Source organism: Pholis gunnellus (genome assembly GCF_910591455.1).
Source record: "Pholis gunnellus genome assembly, chromosome: 7".
In the NCBI taxonomy this organism is placed as follows: Eukaryota; Metazoa; Chordata; class Actinopteri; order Perciformes; family Pholidae; genus Pholis; species Pholis gunnellus.
Genome location: NC_136533.1, coordinates 1,145,279 through 1,168,560, shown reverse-complemented (window position 1 = coordinate 1,168,560; position 23,282 = coordinate 1,145,279). Strand labels below are relative to the sequence as shown.

General features: G+C 44.7%; 2 protein-coding genes across 2 annotated transcripts in view; one reads left to right on the top strand and one right to left on the bottom strand.

The window, feature by feature from the left end:
* Positions 1 to 23,282, bottom strand: part of immp2l (inner mitochondrial membrane peptidase subunit 2) — a 93,615-nt gene that overhangs the window by 16,193 nt on the left and 54,140 nt on the right. The window lies entirely within an intron of this gene.
* lrrn3a (leucine rich repeat neuronal 3a) lies at positions 10,131 to 12,263 on the top strand (the record flags this gene model as incomplete). Its single annotated transcript, XM_079162777.1, has 1 exon — positions 10,131 to 12,263. One exon carries the CDS (start codon positions 10,131 to 10,133, stop codon positions 12,261 to 12,263), a length of 2,133 nt encoding a protein of 710 aa, XP_079018903.1.

Here is a 23,282-nt window from a genome sequence, read left to right as displayed (position 1 = left end):
CGGGTCTAAACGGGACTCGTGTCCTCTTCAATAAGAAATGTGTGTGTGAGTTTTATTCAAACATTTGTTTGAGATTCATCTTTTTTCTTAAACATCGATATTTCCCCTCTTTGTTTTATGGATGCTTGACGGAGAACTTCATAAAAACAAACACCGTCTGTAATAAACGTTGACAGAAACTCATTTGTCACATAAATCATGATGCATGTGCTCGGATCAACAAAGACTATTACTCTGAAGCTGCTCCTGCAGTCTGAACCGCCTCCTCCAGAAGAAGTGATGAAGTCTGCAGCGAAGGAGCTTCGGATCAGAATATCAGCAATAAATATCAATATTCTGCGGTTTGGTTTCTGTTTTAAAGCCCAGAAATTCAATTCAAAGCCGGTGATTTGCATTGGTTGTTAACACCACAACAAGACGTTCATTTTCTTTACCTAATTTAGTATTTTACGATCTTTTCCTAAACCTAATTTAGTATTTTACGATCTTTTCCGAAACCTAATTTAGTATTTTACGATTTTTTCCTAAACCTATTTTAGTATTTTACGATCTTTTCCTAAACCTAATTTAGTATTTTACGATCTTTTCCTAAACCTAATTTAGTATTTTACGATCTTTTCCTAAATCTAATTTAGTATTTTACGATCTTTTCCTAAACCTAATTTAGTATTTTACGATCTTTTCCTAAACCTAATTTAGTATTTTACGATATTTTCCGAAACCTAATTTAGTATTTTACGATTTTTTCCTAAACCTATTTTAGTATTTTACGATCTTTTCCTAAACCTAATTTAGTATTTTACGATCTTTTCCTAAACCTAATTTAGTATTTTACGATCTTTTCCTAAACCTAATGTAGTATTTTACGATCTTTTCCTAAACCTAATGTAGTATTTTACGATCTTTTCCTAAACCTAATTTAGTATTTTACGATCTTTTCCTAAACCTAATGTAGTATTTTACGATCTTTTCCTAAACCTAATTTAGTATTTTACGATATTTTCCGAAACCTAATTTAGTATTTTACGATTTTTTCCTAAACCTAATTTAGTATTTTACGATCTTTTCCTAAACCTAATTTAGTATTTTACGATCTTTTCCTAAACCTAATTTAGTATTTTACGATCTTTTCCTAAACCTAATTTAGTATTTTACGATCTTTTCCTAAACCTAATTTAGTATTTTACGATCTTTTCCTAAACCTAACTAAGTTGTGAAGATGGACGTCTATTTTGTGTTGCTGGACGAAAAAAACGCACGAAAAATGTGCAACTTTTTCATAAGACATCGTTGTTCGAGGATACGTTGTTTCATGACACCGACCTCCTCGTTCGTCCGTTCATGAGGTATTGATGCAATCATTTAAAATCCTAAACTCGTGGTTCATATCAAAGACTTCGTACATCTCAGAGTCAACGCACAAACCCAGCTACACGTGTACAGTCACAAAGCAACAAACAGAGGTCACGCTGTTGAACTGTGAGTGTGTGTGTGTGTGTGTGTGTGTGTGTGTGTGTGTGAGAGACTGTGTGTATCTGTGAGGGTAATTAACAGTAGACTGGCTGCTGATTAAAGAGAGAAATGTGACTCGTGGGAGTGGAAGCTAAGTGCAAATCCTGATGCTGGCGATGCTAACAAGGAGGAGGAGGAGGAGGAGGAGGAGGAGGAGGAGGGAACAGACTCACATGGGACTGGTTTAATGGTAAATCGATGGCAGATGGAGGGAGGAGAGGAGGAGGGATTTAGTGCAGAACCGTTGATGTTATCTGGATGTTTTTAGGGATCTCGTCCTTTTTAGTTTCACGCCGGTGAAATCCGTTCACGAGAGAACACGTCGTTCTGTCTCGGCTTTCTGCTGCAGACTGGAGTCTCATCGATGCTTTGATTTAAACTAATATCACGTGGTCGTATTGATCCACATTAGTCACATTCATTTAACCCTTTGAACCCAGTTTTCTCTCCTTCCATTCTTCTCTATTCCGTCACTTCTTTTGAGATATTTTGTACTTTTGAGTATTTCCATTTTCTGCTACTTTACATTTCTACAGAAGCTTTCAAACAAGGTTTACTTTGATTATCAACGACCCCATTTCTGTTTTTTAAATATTTCTTAAGTCATGAAGATGACCGAAATCATGAACGATGTCTTCACAACGTCCTCTCCTCTTCCTCGCAGTAAAGAATCCCAACAGTGAACCCGCCGCTGAGCAGACGGATTTAACATCTAAAGTCTAAACCGTTGAATCAGACGAGACATGAACAAAGACATCCCAGAACAAACAGCACAGATGGAAGACGGAAGTCCTCAACCTGCTCCAGTTTAAGTCCAGAGTGCATCCAGACCTCGTTATTAACAATCTGAGTCACAAGTCCTCAGAAGTGAACAACAGTAATGTTGTTAAACATAAAAACAATCCCGTTATTTGGTGCACGATCATCAGCAGTTATTCTCTTCATGTATTCTGACCGTCTCTCGTCACAAAACGACGGTTTACTGTAAAACATTAAATAAATCATCATATATGTTAGCAGTATCGGGAATAGTTGGAGCTGGTGGCGAGCGTCAGAAAAAGGTTTTTGTTTCCAGTTTAAAGTAAATAAACATGTTGTGTTTCTCCTACAAAATAGATCCGATGTTGCACATTATTAGTTGTATATTAATGTCGTTTCTAGGAGAGTTGGTTTCGACATAAAAACCAAATGAATCCGTTAAAGGGGACAGATGCTTATTTTAAGGCTCATAGTTTTTGTGGGTATTTAAAGGTGCAAGAACTGAGATTGTGAGCGTTTCGATTGCCTCTCGACGGCTCTCAACATGTCGACGGCTCACAGCTAACAGCGCTAACAGCGCCAACAGTGCTAACTACAGCCAAAGTGCTGACAGAGCATCTTTAGATAGACAATAGTTGTTTGATCCCTTTTATGTTGAAAAACACATTTAATTCTCATCCTGTAAGTCTGAACGTGCCCGTGTTCACTCCGTCTGAAACGATCCGTTTTCGTGCCTGTCTCTTTAAGACCCGCCTCCTATTAAAGCCAGTTTGATTGGCTCGTTGAATCACATGTTTTCCGATCTGGGTCGTCGTATTTCAGTTTGCGGGCTGGTCGGAACTCCAGATACCACGATGTTTCTGCACAAGTACTGAAAATGAGCTTTTCACGACATATTGATCTTTTCTGTAAAGTTGTTAAATGTTTTGGTTGAAACTTTGGACTCTGTTTAGCGAACAAACAATGTAAAGACAACATTTTGGATATTTGTCATCATTTTGGGCATTTCGTAGCGCAAATATTGAATAGTAAATATCAAGGTATGATTTGCAGCCCAGAATAAGTAAAACCCTCCGTCAGGTGTCGTATTTATCGTATAAATAGATAAAGAGGATTTTCAATGGATCAGCAGATAATTCCTCCTCTCTTCATCAACATAACAGCTGTTCAAGAGCATCTCGCCTCCTCTTAAAACCTGAAGAGAGACCTGGCTCGTCCTGCAGATATACACTGTAAAAGAATCTGTGTCGTATTCGCTAAAACACTGCAGCTGTTTATATGACAGACTGTGGCTGTTATATGTATAATACGTCAATAATTCCGTCAATGGTCCGTAAATTTAACAGTAACAAATTGTATTTTTTTTAAGTAATAAATGCAAAGATTACGGTATTACTTGTTTATATTACGGTGTATTTCCGTTATCAGTACAAGGTTTAGTACAATTAACAGTAACAAAATGTTATTTTTTACAAGAATGCACAAATTATTGTTTGGGCTGATATATATATAAATATATATATTTACGGTGTTTCATTGTCATGTAGACTAAATTAACGGTCTCTTACTGTCGTGGTTTGACAGTTTTTCACTGTAATATCGACAGACATTTTTTTACAGATACATGAAGGAACATTGAACACATCACTGGTCCGTGTTGCTCGTGAGCTCACACTGTACTCAGTAATGTGTGTGCAGACAGGAAAAGCATCTTCTTTATATATTCATATATATATATAGATATAGATATATATCTATATATATATATAAATAAAGCATCTGGCTCTTAATTGAGTCTCACACTGAGGTTTTACTGCAGCTGTCGGCGCTGCTGGAGGAAATAATCCTCCTCCGCTCCGTCTTTATTTAGTTTTTTAATCAGCACTTCCTCTTTCTGTAAAGCAGAAGATTAACGTGTTCCGTCAGACTGGCAACTAAAAATGCCGGCAAAGAGAGAAGAGGTGTTTGGATTTTGTTGAGGTAATTTCCTAGTTCCTAGACTTATAAAAGTACGGAAGACCAAAGAAGTCTAACGTCAGAATGAAATGAACAAATGAAAGTGTTGAGATCATCCACACCGAGCTGCTTCCTCTCTACGCTCAACATTTTAGGAAATGTATTAAATCAAAGAGCTTTACACATCAGGGTGTGTCGTACAAACATCACAAAAATGAGAAATACTCGCCTACAAATATTATACGTCTCGGGCTTTTATTGTGAAAGGTAAGATCTGGTCTGCGTTAGTATACGTTTGAATGTTTATTGAATGTTTATTCTCTGTGTGAAAGAGAGTTAAATTAACAAAAAATACCTGAAATGTTTTATTTCTATATTATTGTATTTTATCCTCACTTCTGCACTATTTTAGGTTTTAGATTCTCATTTTCCTTTTTTTATTCTTTTAGTGCAAATAGTTTGATTATTATAACTAACAATAATAATAACTAACTAAAGAGAAATACTTTAATACATATGTGTATAAAGAACAGGGTTAGGGCCACATGGGAACTAAATGTGTCCCTATTTATCTTCCATACATTTATAATGATAAGGAACTAAACAAATATAAAATGAACTGCGTGGAAGACAGATGCTTTGAGTTAACAACATCTCACGTTGTTCATGACGGACGTGACTCATGAGTCACACAGTGAGTGTGTCGGGTAAACACTGGTGACTTTAGGCTCTTGTGAGGACATTCTCGGTTCAGTAGAGTCTCCTCGCTGTGATTCAGACGCGTTCTTACATCTAAACGGCGTCGGAGCAGCTTTGGAAATAAAGTGAATAGAAGTTGAGATCTGCTGAATGAGATGTCCTTGAGAGGTAAAAAGCACTTTTTTGTAATTCTTCATCAAAAGGAAGTAATCAGCCTTCTCTCTCCCACGGGGAGGTCAGAGGTCAGAGTGGGCGTTTGGGTATCTTCTGGTGTTTCAGGAGGTGAAGGACAGCAGCCTGCTGACTAAAGGTTAAAGGGTTAAACTGACATTTATGGCTGACGCCAAACCACCGTCAGTCTGCAGGGAGGAGAGTAAATAACAAGAGATCTATAGAGACGGAACGCTCAGACACGGTTCAATACAGTTTGGTTTGAAGCATCAGAAATCTGTTATTTATGAGCTCATGTTTTTAGGTTCTTTTTACATTCAGAGCTTCTTTCAATGAAACTTGGGTTTGTCATATTTTACGATGAGGGCCATGACATCGTACACACTTAAAATAAACAGTTTGAACAGGAATGACATCACATTAGTTAATTAATAACAAAAGAAAGTTCCTGGTATTTTAAGTCTCGCAGCTGCTTTTAAAGTAACTAAAAGGTTCCTTCAGTTGGTTGTCTGTATTTACTGAAGCACGATGAATGTAAGAAGTGGGCGGAGTCATCCTGACGTCTCTCGTTAGTTTGTGGACGTTTTGAAGCCATGACTTCAGCATTTTGGCCGTCGCCATCTTGTTTTCTTGCAACGAGTGAACAGGAAGTGACCATATCTGGACTGAGGAGGAGTGAAGTAGAGACGCCGTATACGTCTCTGGTAGAGACCTGTCAATCACTGTGTAGCCCCGCCCCTAAAGCATCCCCTGCTTTATGGTCTGTTTGACTCTAAATGGACCATCATTTACTAAATGAACATCATGCTGTATTGAAGAAGACTTGAAACTAGAGATTGAGACCATAAACTCATGTTTACAATGTTTACTGAGGTAATAAATCAAGAGAGAAGTAGAGTCATTTTCTCATAGACTTCTATACAACCAGAGGAGTCGCCCCCTGGTGGTCACTAGAGAGAATGCAGCTTTTAAGACACTTCCTACAAGGCAGAACCTGAGGTTGCTGCTTGGTTTGACCAATCATCCCTGTAAACCCCGCCCCTAAAGTTCCTCTACTTACCGGAAGTATTTACCTCCTGACCGGGGTCTTGCTGGGGGATAAAACGTCCCTGTAACTAACTGTAGACTTTGGTTCCTGCTGTCAAAACGCAGCTATTGACACCGTTTGGTGGAACCTTTAACAATGTGTCTGCTCAGAAACCGCTGTTCGCTTTGATAAAAGATTCGTTGTGACATTTCTGTCATCTCCAGCGGTCAGACAGCGTTCTTCATTTGTGATCCATCAGTTAAAAGAAATGGAAAGTCTGGTAGTTTTTAACTTGACGTGATGGCGGCAGGCTGCCCGTAGCTGTGAGCGCTGAATAAAACATGGCGGAGTGGGACCACTTTATGAGACGTCTGCCACATTAAGACCGGAGAGCTCTCTCTCTCTCGCTGCTGTATAAGAATATACATAAATATTTCACATTTGGCGGCTTTAATCCATTCACAGAATGTCAATACTCAGCACTTAAAGTGCTCAAGCTGGCGGTCCTGCTGGGTTACAGAGAGCTGCTCATAGAACGCATCACTAAATACTCTTAACAACAAACGTGAGATTCTTTCCTCTCTTTCTGTGTGAATGGGTGGAGCTGAAACCGGTTCTTCTTCAGGCAATGAGATGAATGCAGACCGGGACCTTTGACCTCGGAGGTCCTGGCGCGTCAGGAGAACACAGCTTTGTGAAGGGCTGCGAGGAGAGAATCCTGCGGGCCAATCACAGCGCAGCGTGGTCCAGCTCTGACTCTCATCAATGGTTTCAGGCTGATTTAGTGGATTTCAGGAGTCAAGCTGCATTCTCGCTAATGGCCACCAGGGGGCGACTCCTCCGGTTGTATCGACGTCTATGAGAAAATGACTCTACTTCTTATCACGATGTTGTTATCGTGGCAAACTACATTGGTTGAAGGAGATGTTTTCACATGAATATGAAATAGATATTAGAGACGGAATCAGGTTTATCTTTTGTTTTGGAATCGGTTTTATATGTTCATATAAATATATATATATATATATATATATAGAACTATATATATATATATATGATAGTAGTTGAGATGAACACCAGTGAAACTACTCGTGTTGCCTTCAGGACATGTTGTTCTGCACATGAATCACTGCTGCCAATCATGTTACAGTCGTCACATTTCAGCCTACGAGGAGAAGCTGTTCTCCTGAAATGTAGAAACAAATCTGGAGCTCATTTACATAAAATTGGCTTTCAAGCTAAAAAAAAAAAAAGCACACTTCAACATTTCAAACCTGGACAATTGGACAGAGAATCAGCATATTCTGCACCGATATACCTATAAATCTATATTCATGGCATCATGAAAGGCAGCCACCACCGTGTGTGTGTGCGTGTGTGTGTGTGTGTGTGTGTGTGTGTGTGTGTGTGTGCATGGAGGGGAAATGAGGGAATTCATTGCAGACTCTTTGTAATAAGAGGGACGCATCTCGTAAATGAACAGGAGAAATTAAATTAGCGCACAGCAGCGTCTCATGAGAGCACACTTTCCAACCAAAAGAGAAGAAACGTCCACATTTAACGCTCCATTTAACATCCAAACCACGCGCGCTTCATTAGCATATAAGTTGTTTTTGTTGTAGCCTAAATACTGTACATAAACGTGTTGTTTCCATCTCTGTGGAGGGGCGATTACATAACACTAAAGCGTTGGATACAGTACGCTTCCTCCTCTCTCGGGTGAAGGAGGCGGACGCCTGCGAGGGTTTCAATGAGCTGCATGAGAGCCAGAAGAGACAGAATGATGGGATGTAGAAGCCACCACGTTGGATCAGTGCTCTAACGTTCTCGTCTTGGAGCAGCTGGGACGTTAACGTCGCTTCACTCAGATGATTGCAGAGATCTTTAAGGGAATTCTTTTGAAACGTCGCAAAAACACAAAGCGAACGAGAAAACGTGTTTCCATCGACTGGTCTGGAGCCAATAAAGTAAAGTAGCTTCATCACATGTTAGCGCTGAAGGCTACTCTTTATCCATGGCTGTGATCTGCCAGTAAACACACACATATATACACATATATATATATATATATATATATATATACATACAGTATGTACATCTCCGGAAACAGCGGATCAGTCATGTGAGTTAAAGGTTTTTGCTGAGTCAGCATCTATTCCACGAAGGCGTTTCCCAGAATCCACTCTGCTTTGAATAAAGACAAAAAAACACCTCAAGCCAAAGTAAAAACTTGTTTTGATCGATTTAGGTTTTATCACATTTCCACACAGCTTCTTTAATACTTCAAACAGAGCAGACAAATACATCGATGGAAACACGGTAGAAGTGTTCCTAACATAAGTAAAAGGTGTGAGTATTGCATTTAATATTATTGAAGGAACACCGTCTATCTGTCTTATTGTACTGATGCAAGTACAGCGTCTCGCTGACGAGTCCTCCGAACTAAATGAAAGTATTTCTGACCAGACAAACAAACTCTACTTTGGTTTTGGGGAAGTATTGCGGTTGTACTACTCAGAGAGTATTTGCTGTACTATAACACCACCAGGCTGCTTCTTCACTGTAGTCTCACTACTCAAAGGGCTCCAACAAGTCTTCTTCACCTTTACGTGAAGCACACGGACCTCAAACACATGGTTTTTGTATCAATGAGCCTCACTGTTGTTCCTTCATCACCACAAGTGCCAAATAAGTAGGATATCTGAAACAACACGGTATATAACACAGGCCTTTTCTGTTAAACATGTATATTTACGTGTATGTTGAACGGTATCAGTAAAGGTATTTGTAGCGAAACAGTCGGCTCAACACTGTCGTACTTTAGTCAAAGTTCTTGTACTTTGAGGATGAAGTGAGAGAGGAACCATAAACGAGCTGATATATGCAGGAAGAGTCTCAGCTCGTCTTCATCAGCCGCTCCACAAACTTCCCCGACAGCTTCATCTACTGTCGTACGCTCGGCGGTGGCTTCTGCACTCAAGGTCACAAATTAATCAAAACGTCAATACGTGCCGTCGACATAAGCAGAAAGAACAGCACCGCGCCGCCGCGGACCCGTCACCTGCACCAACGGCATCGATCCGGCGCCTCATGAATTATGCAATAAAAAAAAAAGCAGCTGGAGACCCGCGGCGAGCTGCTTTCAGCAGATATTTTGGGAGCTTCTACAAATCCTGGAGGTTGTGTGCGTCGGGCTGCTGTTTAGTGTGGGAGCGTTGATGAGTGTGCACAGGTGCATTGTTCACAGCAGGAGAGGTTCATTACAACACGGGGGAACGTGCATTGTTTGGTGCATTGTTTGGTCTCTTGAATCAACAAACTGTGGAGCATCATCTCAGAGCTGCTTGTTTTCTAGGACTCTTTATATTTTACCGCTTTGACTGAAATAGCAATAAAAACCTCAGGCCGCTGTTTCGCCCTTCAGCCGCACAAAGAGACTCAAACGCACCGTCGTCTTTGTTTCAAACCTGTCAGGAAACACCGGCGTGTTCATCACACCTTACGAGGAAAGAGATTAAATCAAATGAGGCTGAAAAAAGCTTAATACGTTTCAATATTCGTCAATATGCCTTCATAGCTCCTCTGCAAGGTGTTAAGTTGGACTTTTCTTTCTCTCCTGTCTCCCCAGATGGAAGCTGACTCAGGGTGACAGCGACGGAGGATAATAATGATGGAAGGCAGAGCGGTTCGTCCCCAGCCGGAGCCACAGCATTCCTCAACCGCCCCTCTGCCGCACAGCGCCGCTCCCTGAAGGATACGCCGACCGTGACGAATCGCCACACGACAAACCTGGCACGGACCGAACTGAGAAAGGCCGCCTCTCTTTGCCAAGAGCCGGGAAAAAGGCAACGGGGACCAAAAAGCTCCGGGGGGAACAGGCGTCGGCAGGAAATCCACTCTTGTCTCGCTGCGTTAACAAATGAGCTTGTATTTGTGAAGTTAACGGCGCTAACAGCTGACTCCATAAGGGCCAATTACTGGCTGAAGAGAACACAAGGGGGGCAAGATGAAGGAGACAGCAGTCGTGGCTTGTTTGCTGGCCGAGCTGTCTCTGGCTGCTTTTGTTCTGGCCTCAGAGGGGGCCGCCGCTCGCTGCCCGGCGTCGTGTCGATGCGAGGTACGACCCTGGTTCTCGCCCAGCTCTGTTTACGCCGAGGCGGCCACCGTGGACTGTAACGACTTGGGCCTGTCGGTGCTGCCGGAGACGCTCCCCGCGGAGACGCAGGTGCTGCTGCTGCAGACAAACAACATCGTTAAAGTGGAGAAAACTTTGGAATACTTGGCCAACATCACTGAGATCGACTTGTCTCAGAATAACATTTCCTCCGTGAGCGATGTTCGTCTGGGGTCTCTCCCCCGGCTGCTGTCGCTCCACATGGAGGAGAACTGGATTCAGGAGCTGTCTGACAGCTGCCTCGCTTCCTTGCCCAACCTGCAGGAGTTCTACATTAACCACAACCTGATTTCCTCCATTAACGCCGCAGCGTTTCGGGGCCTGAGTCGGCTGCTGAGGCTCCATCTCAATTCCAATCGTCTGACGAGCATCAACAGCCAGTGGTTCCAGCATCTGCCCAACCTGGAGATATTGATGTTGGGAGAAAACCCCGTCGTCGAGCTGTCAGACATGAACTTTAAACCCCTGGCGAACCTCCGGAGCCTCGTGCTTGCCAAGATGAATTTGACTGAAATGCCGGACGACGCTCTCGACGGCCTGGAGAGTTTGGAGAGCATTTCATTCTTTGACAACTTGCTCAGTCGAGTCCCACGAGCCGCGTTGACGAGAGTGAGGAATTTAAAGTTTCTGGATTTGAATAAGAACCCCATCGAGAGGATCCAGAGAGGCGACTTCATGGACATGATGCATCTCAAGGAGCTCGGCATCAACAGCATGCCGGAGCTCGTGTCCATCGACAGCTTCGCCCTGAACAACCTGCCGGAGTTGACCAAAATCGAGGCCACCAACAATCCCCGGCTGTCCTACATCCACTCCAGGGCCTTCTACAAGCTCCCCAGGCTGGAGACGCTGATGCTGAACAGCAACGCTCTGAGCGCGCTCCACCGCGGCACCGTGGACTCGCTGCCCAACCTGCGAGAGGTCAGCCTGCACAGCAACCCCATCCGCTGCGACTGCGTCATCCGCTGGGTCAACATGAACCGGACCGCCGTTCGGTTCATGGAGCCCGACTCCCTGTTCTGCGTGGAGCCTCCGGAGTACCAAGGCCAACGCGTCCGACAGGTGCACTTCAGGGAGATGACGGAGATCTGCCTCCCTCTGATCTCGCCCGGGAGCCTCCCGGATCGGGTCGACGTCGGCAAAGGGAGGTCCGTGTCGCTGCACTGCCGGGCGTTCGGAGAACCGGAGCCCGAGATCTTCTGGGTGACGCCGTCGGGTGACAGGATGCTACCCGGGAGCGTGTCCGATAAGTACTACATGCACCCCGAGGGAACCTTTGACCTCTACGACGCCACGGAGCAGGAAGCAGGATCGTACACCTGCATCGCCCACAACCTCGTCGGGGCAGACCTCAAATCTGTGACGGTCGCTGTGGACGGATACGCCGCCCGGCGTTCGAATCAACCTCTACAAGTGTACGTCACATCCGTCCAGTCTCACTCTGTCAGGGTTTCCTGGGAGAGCACGGGGGGTTTGGTATCACAACTAAAATGGTCAATTTTAGCCCACGGCGGCAGCGGCGGCCTCTTGATGCCGGTCACAGCCCGGCTCCCCGCCGACGTCAAAGAGTACCACATCAAACGGCTGAAGCCCTCCACTTGCTACCGGGTCTGCGTTCAGGTCACTGCAGCGCAGCCCGGATACAGCAAGGACTGCGTCAACGTGACCACAAAGGAGGCAGCAGCAGCGGCGACCCCGGGAGGGAACGCCGAGAGCCGGGACGGCCTCGTGATGGCTTCTTGCGCCGTGTTTTTCATCGTGGTTGCCGTGGCGTGCTCCGTCGTCTACACGTCTCTGTACAGCCAAGTGGTTTACAGGAAACTGATAGCGGACCCGGCTGAGACGCTGCTGATTCCCAGCACTCATTGCTCCTCCTCATCATCTTCTTCTTCTTTCCTGGAATTCGGTGTGTCTGGGATCAAGGTGAGGGCGACTGTAATAGACTTACCGGATGACTCCGTGTAAGAAACGTCCTTGTCTGTAAGAGCACTTTGGGATTAAGCGAAGATGGAGAGTGATGGACGCCGGGCGATGTGATTTACGAGCCCTCTTCTCAAAGACCTTTGACGGGACGTTCTGCACTGGGACTGAAGCCGGGCGGCATCAGAGGAACATCCTCAAACATTTACATAAATGGCGAAAAAGCAGAGACTATTTTGTATTATAACGAGCTTAATCAGGCCGATCTCTGGACTATAACCTCCACGGCTACTGGTCATTCATGCAGTGCATCCAGAGTGAAGCGCAGCAACAGGAACTGTTCTGTCTCAAATACTGTGTTGAAGACGGCTTTGATGTCTGCAAAAAAAAAAAAGAAAAGAAAAAAAAAGCATTTTCTTTGCTGTGTTACATTAAAACGGTGCCGAGCGAAGATAGTTTATAAAGAAGATATTGTTAATCTCGTGTACGATCAAGTCGACTATAACGTAAACAATTTTATGAACGAATACATTTTTCATTAAACCTGTGTGGTGTCTTATAACTACAATCTTCTCTTGTTCAATGTGGACATTCTTTTACAACAAAACACGTCTTTTTGCCACAAACCAAAAAAAACAATGAAACTCTTTGAAATGCAAAAAATACTAATTTGTACGGCTGCGGTTCATAAATCTGGTTCAGCAGCGTGTGTGAGGTCTGCTGTAGACAAACACAATCACAGCAGCTGCCCTTCAAGGCAGGCGCTCTAACACTGTTAGGGAAATGCAATGCAATCTCAAACTGTGTGTGTGTGTGTGTGTGTGTGTGTGTGTAAAGAGCGAGGACATTGGCAAACCCATTGACTTTGAATTGCATTATATTCCCTTTCATTAAAAATCCAATATGGATTCCCAACACAAACCTCAGCGGCGGGTGATGAATCGGCGTCACGCGCGAACTGATGGGAGGCATTTATCAGCGGGACTCAGTCATAGATCAACCGGGTTTCAGCACCTCGGACGGGGCTTTTAGAGCGCGGCCATTTGTCAACCGCCAACGGGAAGCTGAAATATGACCCATTAGAGGCGGGTAGTGGATAGGTCAGCAAGAACCGCAGCAACCCGAGCCATCCTCTCCTCCCCGGTGTGACCCTGGAGAGACAACGCCGCCCGCCATCGCAGGGACCAGCTCAGCAACTATTGGGCTCGTTTGTTCAGCGTCTCGCATCGATATGGATTGGGGGAGGGGGGGACGGGGGAGGGGGGAGGGGGGGAACGGGGGAGGGGGGGGGGGGGGGGAGGTCCACAAAAACCAGGACAAAGTAGTTTCGGCTCCAAAAAGGACAGCGAACGAGAGCGGCCGACGCCTCACGGCGCCGACGTTACTGACGTGCCGTAGAGAGGCTGCTGCTGCTTCTACGCTGAAGAGCATTCTGGGTATTTAGGAGAGCGGCTGCGTGAGGAAAGGAAGGATTATATAAATAAGGAGATGACTTGTTGTTTCTTTTCCTGCCTCACTTCTGCTTCTGGGTTCAACTCCGGTTCATGGAATGAAATGTCAGCGTGTGAAACTAAACACAAAGAGGAGAATCTCTGTCAAAAAAGAAAAGACGATACAAGAAAACAGGCTCCTCAGTGAGTAATCGCTCACTGCTGAGGGCGCACACACAATATGTCGTGTCAGATCGGGGGGGGGGTCTCGACCAGAAATAGTTTTCTACGCAGCACCACACACACACACACACACACACACACACACACACACACACACACACACTGGCAGGTTAAATTAAATCCACACGGTGAAATTGAAACCGGAAATCTGCCTCGTCAGGAAAACCAATAACACGAACAGCACGAAACCATCGGGAGCCGTCGCAGAGTTCCCTGAACCCCAGAAGAGCCGAACGCACACATCTACATAATGACAAATCTCTGAGAGGTCCGGTAGTAACGGGACTGAGTGTGTGACGTGTGTCCTGAGAATCACACAAAGAAATAAGGTCAAAAGGTTTTTAAAATCTAAAATGGTTTCATGTGAGGAGCGAGAATGAGCTCCGCATGTTTCTCTGCAATCCGGTGATGAGATCATGTTGAAATGACTCGTGTGTAAAGTTTGGATCTTGGTCTGAAGATGACGACGCTCCGGGAGGTTCGGGGGTCAGGGGAACGTTTTCGTTTTAATCATCTGGGCACCATGAATATCCAAAACAATATCCAAAACAGTTTTGGTGGGAAATCAGCCAGCAGATTTATTTTTATTTCTTAATTTTTAAATATGTTGGTCTGAGTCTGGTGGTGCAAGTAAGAAGCTCACGTGTTGAAAATGGAAAGGTTCGTCCTCTGGGGAGCATGAACGCGCTCAGATAATTCAATGGTCGTCTGCAGCTACAGCGAAAGTCAGGAAGCCACCAAATAAATTGGCGATCGTGAGGCGGACCAACATCCCAGGTATTAACTCGCATGTCAATATACGTTCTTTTCAAATAATTTTTTTTGTCATTTAATACAGAACGCATAGATTGAAGAACAGCATCGTTCTTTTCTGGAACGAGGTCCATTTTTCAGAGCTTTCGCACCACAAATGAAGACATCGACCAATCGGGTTGTGCATATATTTATAAAACAAATACACAGAGGCCCCGAAGTCTGAACCATAGACTGTAAATGAGACGTAGACGTAGTCATCATGACGTCATTGGTTTGTGGACTAACATTTTAAAGCCACGAGTTCGGCGATTTGGCCCTCACCATCTTTTTTTAGCAACCAGTGAACAGGAAGTGACCATATCTGGACTGAGGAGGAGTGACGTAGAGACGCCGTATACGTCTCTGGTAGAGACCTGTCAATCACTGTGTAGCCCCGCCCCTAAAGCATCCCCTGCTTTATGGTCTGTGTGACTCTAAATGGACCATCATGTACTAAATGAACATCATGCTGTATTGAAGAAGACTTGAAACTAGAGATTGAGACCATAAACTCATGTTTACAATGTTTACTGAGGTAATAAATCAAGAGAGAAGTAGAGTCATTTTCTCATAGACTTCTATACAACCAGAGGAGTCGCCCCCTGGTGGACACTAGAGAGAATGCAGCTGAAAACCTGGATAATTTGCTGCACTCAGAGGAAGTGACGTATTATAAAACGTGTTCGAAACACAGGACTTTCATCAGGAGACCGGTGTTCGTGTCCCAAAGTGTTGTGAAGTTATTTTGAAGTTACGTCGGGGATGAACACATGAAGCGTTAGCTTCACTCTTCAGATCTGGAGGTTAGCACCTGGTCCCAACCAAGGGGGCAAACTTTACCTTGACAAAGGCAGCGCAGACCAGATCCACTGTTCTTAACTTTCACAATAAAAGCCCTAGACTCCCGCTGTGTAAAGGTCTTTAGACTTTATCAACAGTCCAACCGCACTACGACCTCTGCTACTAGCATCACACCAGCTAAAACAAGTATCAGCGAGCATCAGCGATTACTTGTTTTAATCTGATGATCACATCATATAACAGTTGTATTTAGATTAAACTCACATTTCAAAGACGTGTAAATGATCTAAATAACCTCCAGAGTGTCTCATCTCTCGTCGCTGTGACTAATCTAATTAACGTTAAAATTATAAAGTCGTGCATTCTGCAGATTATTCTCACATCTGCGCAGGAAGCCGGTAACATCCCCACCGCACAGCTCCATTCATCACCGAGCGACGCGCAGTAAATGAGATGCTGCTTCATCAGGATGGATGGGGATGATGAAGGCGGTGGGCGGCGTCTCGTGGCTTATTTGTGTTGCGGCCTTCAAGTGACAGCCAATCAGAGGCGGGCGTTGCTCCGCTGCAGACGCGATTAACTCGCAAAAAAAACACGCCTGCTCATTAATACCGAGCACGACGAGCAAAGAGCTTACGGTCAGCTGCATGATGATGATGATGATGATGATGATGATGGTGATGATGATGATGACTTTCTTTTTCCTTCTTTCCTTTCTTCCTACCTCCCTGCTATGCTTCCTTGCCCCCTTTCCTTCCTTGTATCCTTTGTTTCACCCTCCTGACTTCATCTCTCTTCCTCTTTTATTTCTTTCTCTTCCTTGTTTATTCTTTACCTTTTTATTTAACTCCTGAAAAAGTGTTTTATCAAACAATCACACTGAGACTTCTGAGCACATTTTCACTGCAAATATTTAATTTATTCCGCTAATGAAGGACCAGATTTGAGTTCTTGTGATTAATCCTTTAATTGAATCCATATACTTTGCAGCTGAATGATGATATCCGCGGGGTTCATCCAGCCGTCCTGACTCCACACAGAACCTCACACATAATCACTCGTCTTCCTCTTAATGTCTGACAGTCGCTTGACTGAACGTGTGCAATTAAAAACATCCTACAAAAAAAAATCAAAGTGACAATTTCCATCCAAGAGCTGCAGCAGCGAGATGCGCTGATGGCAGAAAGAGAAAGAGCTTCACACGCTGGAATGTTTCTACCCGCCGCTGCTCGTTAAGGTTGTGAGTTAATGAGCGGACTCAATGGGCTCTTTAGCAGCAGCAGGATTCAGACCCTCGAGGTTCTGGATCCGCTTCACACGTCTACCGCCGACGTGACAGCGTCTCCGGCTTCCAGACGACGGTGGAGAATGAGAGAAGCCTCCTCGTCTGCTGCAGAAACTCTCTGAGTAACAACAGCGGTGATGATGAGGCGGCGACGGACTCATCAAAGAAAACGCCAAAACAACAAACCCGGACGCCGAGCTTAACGAGCTCCGGCTGCACGTCGGGTCCCAGCAGAATCATATCTGTAGTTTATAATATACGATTACATTACCGGTGTTTACCCGCCACCGTTCCTCCTTTTTCATTTCCCGCTAATAATCCGTGAAAACAAGCCTAACGACCCCGGCTGAAGTGAACTAATACGTCTCATTACGACGCGTCCTGCTCTTCAGATATATATATATATATAAATGTGTCCCATTCCTCTGCTGCACGTTAGCGGGTAAAATGAACTCGGCGGGAGAGCAAAACTATTTTTCTCATGAATTATTACCCCCATTACAAACATTCTGAATCCGGCCCCGCGGCTCGCTGCTCGCTGCTCGCGGTGAGTAGAAAGCAGAAGCACGTTTATCGAGCTCTCCTCGAGCAGATCCTCCCGAGCGTCGGAGGTAATTATTCTCCCGCTCACCGGCCCGTTACACTAAAACAACACCGCTGACTTTGGGTGATCTTGGAGCCAACGCGGCCTTTCCTGAGCTTTGTATTATCGTTTCACTGATGGAGAGAAGCTCGCTTAACCTCCGCTGGAAACAAAGCTGAAGCAGATGCAGCAGTCAGCTGAGAGATTCAGTGTTTCAATCTGAGCAAATGCTTCATTCGAGACATCGAGCCTGAGATGAAGCGATGCCCGGGGACACGTCGACGTGGATCGGAGGAGCCGGGAATCAAACTGCGATCCTCTGATTGAAGGACAACGCGCTTCACCTCCATCCAGGCCAAAGCCGGCTCAGTTTGCACCATTTTATTTTCCTACGATTAGAATCACTTCTCACTGCCGTCATAAACGAGTTTGTCCAGATTATAGAACTTCTTTAGGAGAATTACTCATCATGTCCTCAAACAGCGCTTTGTGTGATATCTTACAAAAAGTCATTTTTCGTGTTTTTTTTCCGTACGAAAGTCCAGCAAACATCGTCCTCTCTGAGCTGCATTATCCTCCGAACCACCAGAGGGCGTAGCAGCAAAGAGTGAAGAGTGTAACCGGCAAAAAACCATAAACTCACCACCGCGACCTCTTGGGGAATTAGCCATCTTTATACGTCGTTCATGATAACATAAGAAAACTATTCCGTAGAATATCTACGTATCGCGGTGCATTATTTCTCGTAGGTTTAGCTACGAACGCTGGAGGAGAACAGCCTGAATCCTGGCGTTATGTTGTGCTAATGAAGTGAGATCCAGCTGGAAGCCCCAGAGAGAGACCTTGAACTATTATAATATCTGGTCCACAGTAAAGAGGAACTCAACAGCTGGATTTGCATCTTTATTAAAAAGCAGCTCTGTCCTCGACCGTAAGAAGGTTAATTCATGATACATTCATCAAGTCATATTCTTCTTCCGCCGCCCTTACTCAGACCCAAACCATCTTCATGTTTTATCTCAACTACACAGCTGTAAAGTTTCGTGACGCTCGTGACACCAAAGCGTCGGTGGAATCTGTAGTTTCTGCTCCAGTAGGCGGACAGACTCCATCGTGAACATCATGCTGTAGTGAAGAAGACTTGAAACTAGAGATTGAGACCATAAACTCATGTTTACAATGTTTACTGAGGTAATAAATCAAGAGAGAAGTAGAGTCATTTTCTCATAGACTTCTATACAACCTGAGGAGTCGCCCCCTGGTGGACACTAGAGAGAATGCAGCTTTAACACGTGAAGCTTTGACTTCACTCTTCAGGAACTATTTATATTATATTATATATTATATATTATGTGTTGTATTCAAATATACAAACCTTTGACAAGGGACAAGAACATATTTGATCCAAAATAAAATTCATGTTACTTTAAGTTAACTTAGTTCGATTAGTTTACGAGTAAATATTTAAACGTGTTTTTACACAGAACCGTTTGTACGGAGTTCATGACGAACACAACGCGCCTCAACAAAGTGTCACCCGAGCTGTCGGGTTCCCCAGAAAAGTCCGAGTGTATTATAGTTGGCTAACGAGCCTGTAGTTCATGACCTCTCTGTGGATCCTGTGATGTCTCCGGTCCCTCGTGGAGACCCAGAACTCCCCTCAGCCTGAAAGGGCTCGCTCTATGATTACAACATTCTGTGATGAATAATTTACCTTTTCCTAATCACCCAGTAAGCTGCTTCATTTAAAAACGCTGGCTTCCTCCTCGTGCAGCGATTAGAGGCGGGAGCCGAAGGTCGAGGGAGGAAGATTAGAGGACGATTAAGGCCACAAGTCCGGAGCGGTGACGCCGCCGTGATGCTGCGTTCCCAACGAAAGGATTACATACAAAGACGCAAATGAGGTGAAATATTTAAACCTGAGCCAAAGATTAGCTGCGTCGGCGTCAAGATTCTCCTCCTATTTTTATATATTGAGCTCTACGACACCTCAGACCAGACGAAATGTGTATAAATGTACGTCTACGATGTTAGCGTAGCCTAGCACCGATCCATCCGAGCTCCATTCAGAAAACAAGTATTTGAAGTTATTTGCTCGTCGTCTTGCCGAGAGAACAAAACGTGAATTCAGACTTTTTACAAATCAGCATCATTATGTAGTTATTTCTGCATCCTTAGAAGCTGTTTATTGGGAATAAATCACAACCAAATCGGTTTATTTTGTGTTCAGCTGTAGTAAACAGGTGGGATTCATGATGTTATGAACAGACACGACAGCGTTTAGTTTCTGCAGATATCTTGAACTTCCACAACACGTGCAAAGCAGCACGAGAGGTTCTAGAGATCAAACACAACGTCAGAGCTTCAACCTTTAGCTCGTCTTTTAGCTCTTTCAGAAAATAACGTCACATAAAAAGATCCGGTGGCTCTAAACGAGCCTCTTCCTCTGAGAACAGCTTCTCTGATGGATCTATTTATGCCTTCAGCTGTGGGTGGATTCAGCTCTGCAGGACCGTGTACACATGCGTCCGGCCGTGAAAGCTTTTTTAAAAGCACAGATCTGACTCTGAACTGGCAACACTTATCTCAGCCGGTCCGCTCGAGAGTGCTTCAGTCAGAAGGATTCCTCGCTGGGAGCGCTTCAGCGGACCGATGACAGGAGGCGGCGGTTGTGAAGGAGTAACCGGCGGGTGGAAACGGCTGAGTGTGAAGCCGAGCCGAGTTTTAAAAATACACGAGAGTCTGTAGGTTGTTGAGAAGTGACACGAATAGTTGTGTAACACCAGAGAGAGCGGTGGAAACGGTGCTCACGTCCTCACCTCTGCACAGCTGATCTCTGCGTTCAGTGTGAAAATAATAAACATCTGCTGGAACATTGAAACTGCTGCTGAACTCAGGTTGAAAATAAACCATCATATTTGAAAGGAGGTGGATGAGTTCGACCAAGATATTACACACTGATGTGTGAGGGTACTCGTACAGGTTTCTCCTTAAAGGTCTCGATGGTCTTCAACCGTCCTCGTCCGCGTAGGAAGAACATATTGGATACGAACCCTTCAAACCCATTAGAGTCTAACGGGGAGACGTCCCAACCCTCACAGACGCAGCGAGCATGAATCAAGCTTTACTGTAATCTCTTCAGGATTCAGCTTCTGTTCACTACGATGCTGTAAATCTGTACTAACAAAGCTCATCAGCCTGAAAAAACAATAGGAATCAATCAATGACTGGAGGCTTAGACGCTGAGACGAGCATCCCGATGATGACTTAACTGTCACAGTCTGAGGGATCAAACTATTCCTTTATATCCTCTACAATCCGGCTAAATATAGACAAAAGTCAAAGCGAGCGTTCTCTCTCTGTGTTCAAACAGAAGCGGCCTCAGCAGGAGGAAGCTGATGAGAGAGAGGCCTCTACAGAGACGCAGCAGCCAGGGGAACCAGCATCTCTGATACTCGTATCAAACTACAGACGAAAGAAATCAATCATTTACTGATAAACCAAAAGAGCCGACCAGGAAGCAACGCTGAAAGCCCAGGAAACGCAGCTGCTCTGACAGCGAAACAGGAACCTGGACGGCTCAGACGGGGAAGAAGGGCCGGACTGATCAACACGCCGCAGGCTGTTCTGAGTCGGGTTGAACACGTCAAAAGCACAGAGAAGAAATCTGCAGGTGTTCATTACACACCAGAAAAGAAAAGAAAGAGATGGATGCAAATCACCACCAGTGAGACAAAAGGAAAGAAACTAAAGTCCTGAGGGACAAACCAGAAAGGTGCAGCAGAGCAGATCTAAGTCAGGTGTGTCTGCAGCCACCGCTGCTGTGTGATCGAATGAACACAAGCTAGAACTGGCTAACCTCTCCGTCCAGACTCCAACCACACACTTCATCCATTCAAAATCAAAAACAAGCAGCGATGTATGCAGGCAATCAGCTCAAAGTTATGTAAAAGACACGTAGTTTACAATTTAAGCACAAACTAATTTAAGAACACAAAGCTGCCCGTTTAGCAGCGGCCGAGTGCGGCGATGTACTCAGCAGGTTGTGTACTGGTAGTTCAGTTAGCTGTTAGCTGTTAGCTGTTAGCTGTTAGCACACACTCCAGCCGGGGGCTGTTGAGAGTAGTGAGCAGGAGGCAACCTCCGGTTCTTCAAAGAGAAGTCAAAGCTTCACGTGTTAAAGCTGCATTCTCTCTAGTGTCCACCAGGGGGCGACTCCTCTGGTTGTATAGAAGTCTATGAGAAAATGACTCTACTTCTCTCTTGATTTATTACCTCAGTAAACATTGTAAACATGAGTTTATGGTCTACAACACGTCATAAAAGGTGTCCTGAGAAAGTGAGAGATTCACACACTCAACCGATCGCAACTCTTTCTGGTACCAATCTGAAAATCGCAGCCATGTGACATTACATCTGCCAGTAATGATGAAAAAATATGAATTATAAATGTTCAAAATCCCAATTTACTGGATTTAGGGACACAGTTGTTGCTCTGATCTCTAGACGCCTCCAGACCCTCCCAGCTACATGTTTTCTGTACTGATGACTGTCGGCTGTTTGTCTCTAAGCCGTCGTCGGACTTGACCCGATGTGTTTTTCTTCGATCAATCTGAATCTCCTCTCTGTTCTCTGACGTCTACGCACGAGAAGAGAAGCAGCCTGAACGTCCGTCCACCCGTCCAGACCGGCGGACGCCTCGGTCGCTCCGTTTGTCACCTCATGTGACCTCAGGCCGGAGTGATCGATGGGACAGTCTGGACTGTAGTGAGTTCTGCCCGCTGGTTAAACGCTCCGGGGATCGATGACATAATGACTTGCCTGAGTTCATCCGCTCCAAGGTGTACTTTTTGGAGGCCAGACGGACGTTTCCCCTCCTATTGAGCGCAGTGTACTGTGGCGGGGAGTCACTGCCCGACAGATAGTCTTTACGCTTACAAGACGGGCGACTCAGAGAGAAAATAGATCCATCAATCTCCTCTTAACGCCGAAAAAAAAAACAGATGAGAAAACATTCGGCGGACATCGAGCTGGAATGTAACCGTCTCCGTCCTGCGGTGAAAATGACCCGAATTCATCACCGGACGAATCTACTCACAGAGGAAACACTGCAGCACGCCAAGTCGAGCCGGGTCGCTATCGTCAATAAATGTTTAAAGCTACGCCGTGAGAGTTTCAGAGAAGAAAAAAAGAAGCTCATTTAAACCTATACAAAGTCCAGGAGAGGGTGATTCATCTTTAGCGGTGAGCTAGTGGAGCGTTCAGAGAGCCAAACGGCTCCCAGAGCTCCCAAAGATATAAACTGAGCATCTCCTCCACCTCCTCATCATAAAACCTCCCCAACGTCTCCAAATGCTTGTTTTGTTCTGCAATGAGAGAACTGGTTCATCTTATGGATTGACAAACAGTTGATTTCTAAAGGATTGGAAAACAAACTGCAAATGTGTCTTCACAGCGACTGCAGAGCCCCGATCGGTAGTTAAAGGCTGTAATATGAAAGTCCTGTCAGTTGGAGTGTGACGTTAATGACACGTTTGTCTGAATCATTGGCTATTAGCTGTTCTGCCATTGTGTCACATCGATTTTAACCTCTTTCCACTTCCTCCCTACCATGTTTTAGGGGGGAGACGGGATCTTTAGGGGGAGATAGCAGGAAGTTACCGCAGCACATCATCCAAAAGATGAGAACCTGAAGATTCATTTGAGATGCATCTCAGCAGCGTGGCAAGTTTTCTCGTCATAAACATTGGCATTTGGTTAGACACCTATTCAAATGTTCAAAGCTTAGAGTTTAAAACATTATGATGGAAGTATATGATGAATAAACAATGCTTCATACAGTGAAGAAGTTTCAGAGTCAAGCTGTTGAAAGCGAGACGATCTGAGTGATTTCTGGTTGGTCTTGTATTTTGGGGTCAAACCCCCGC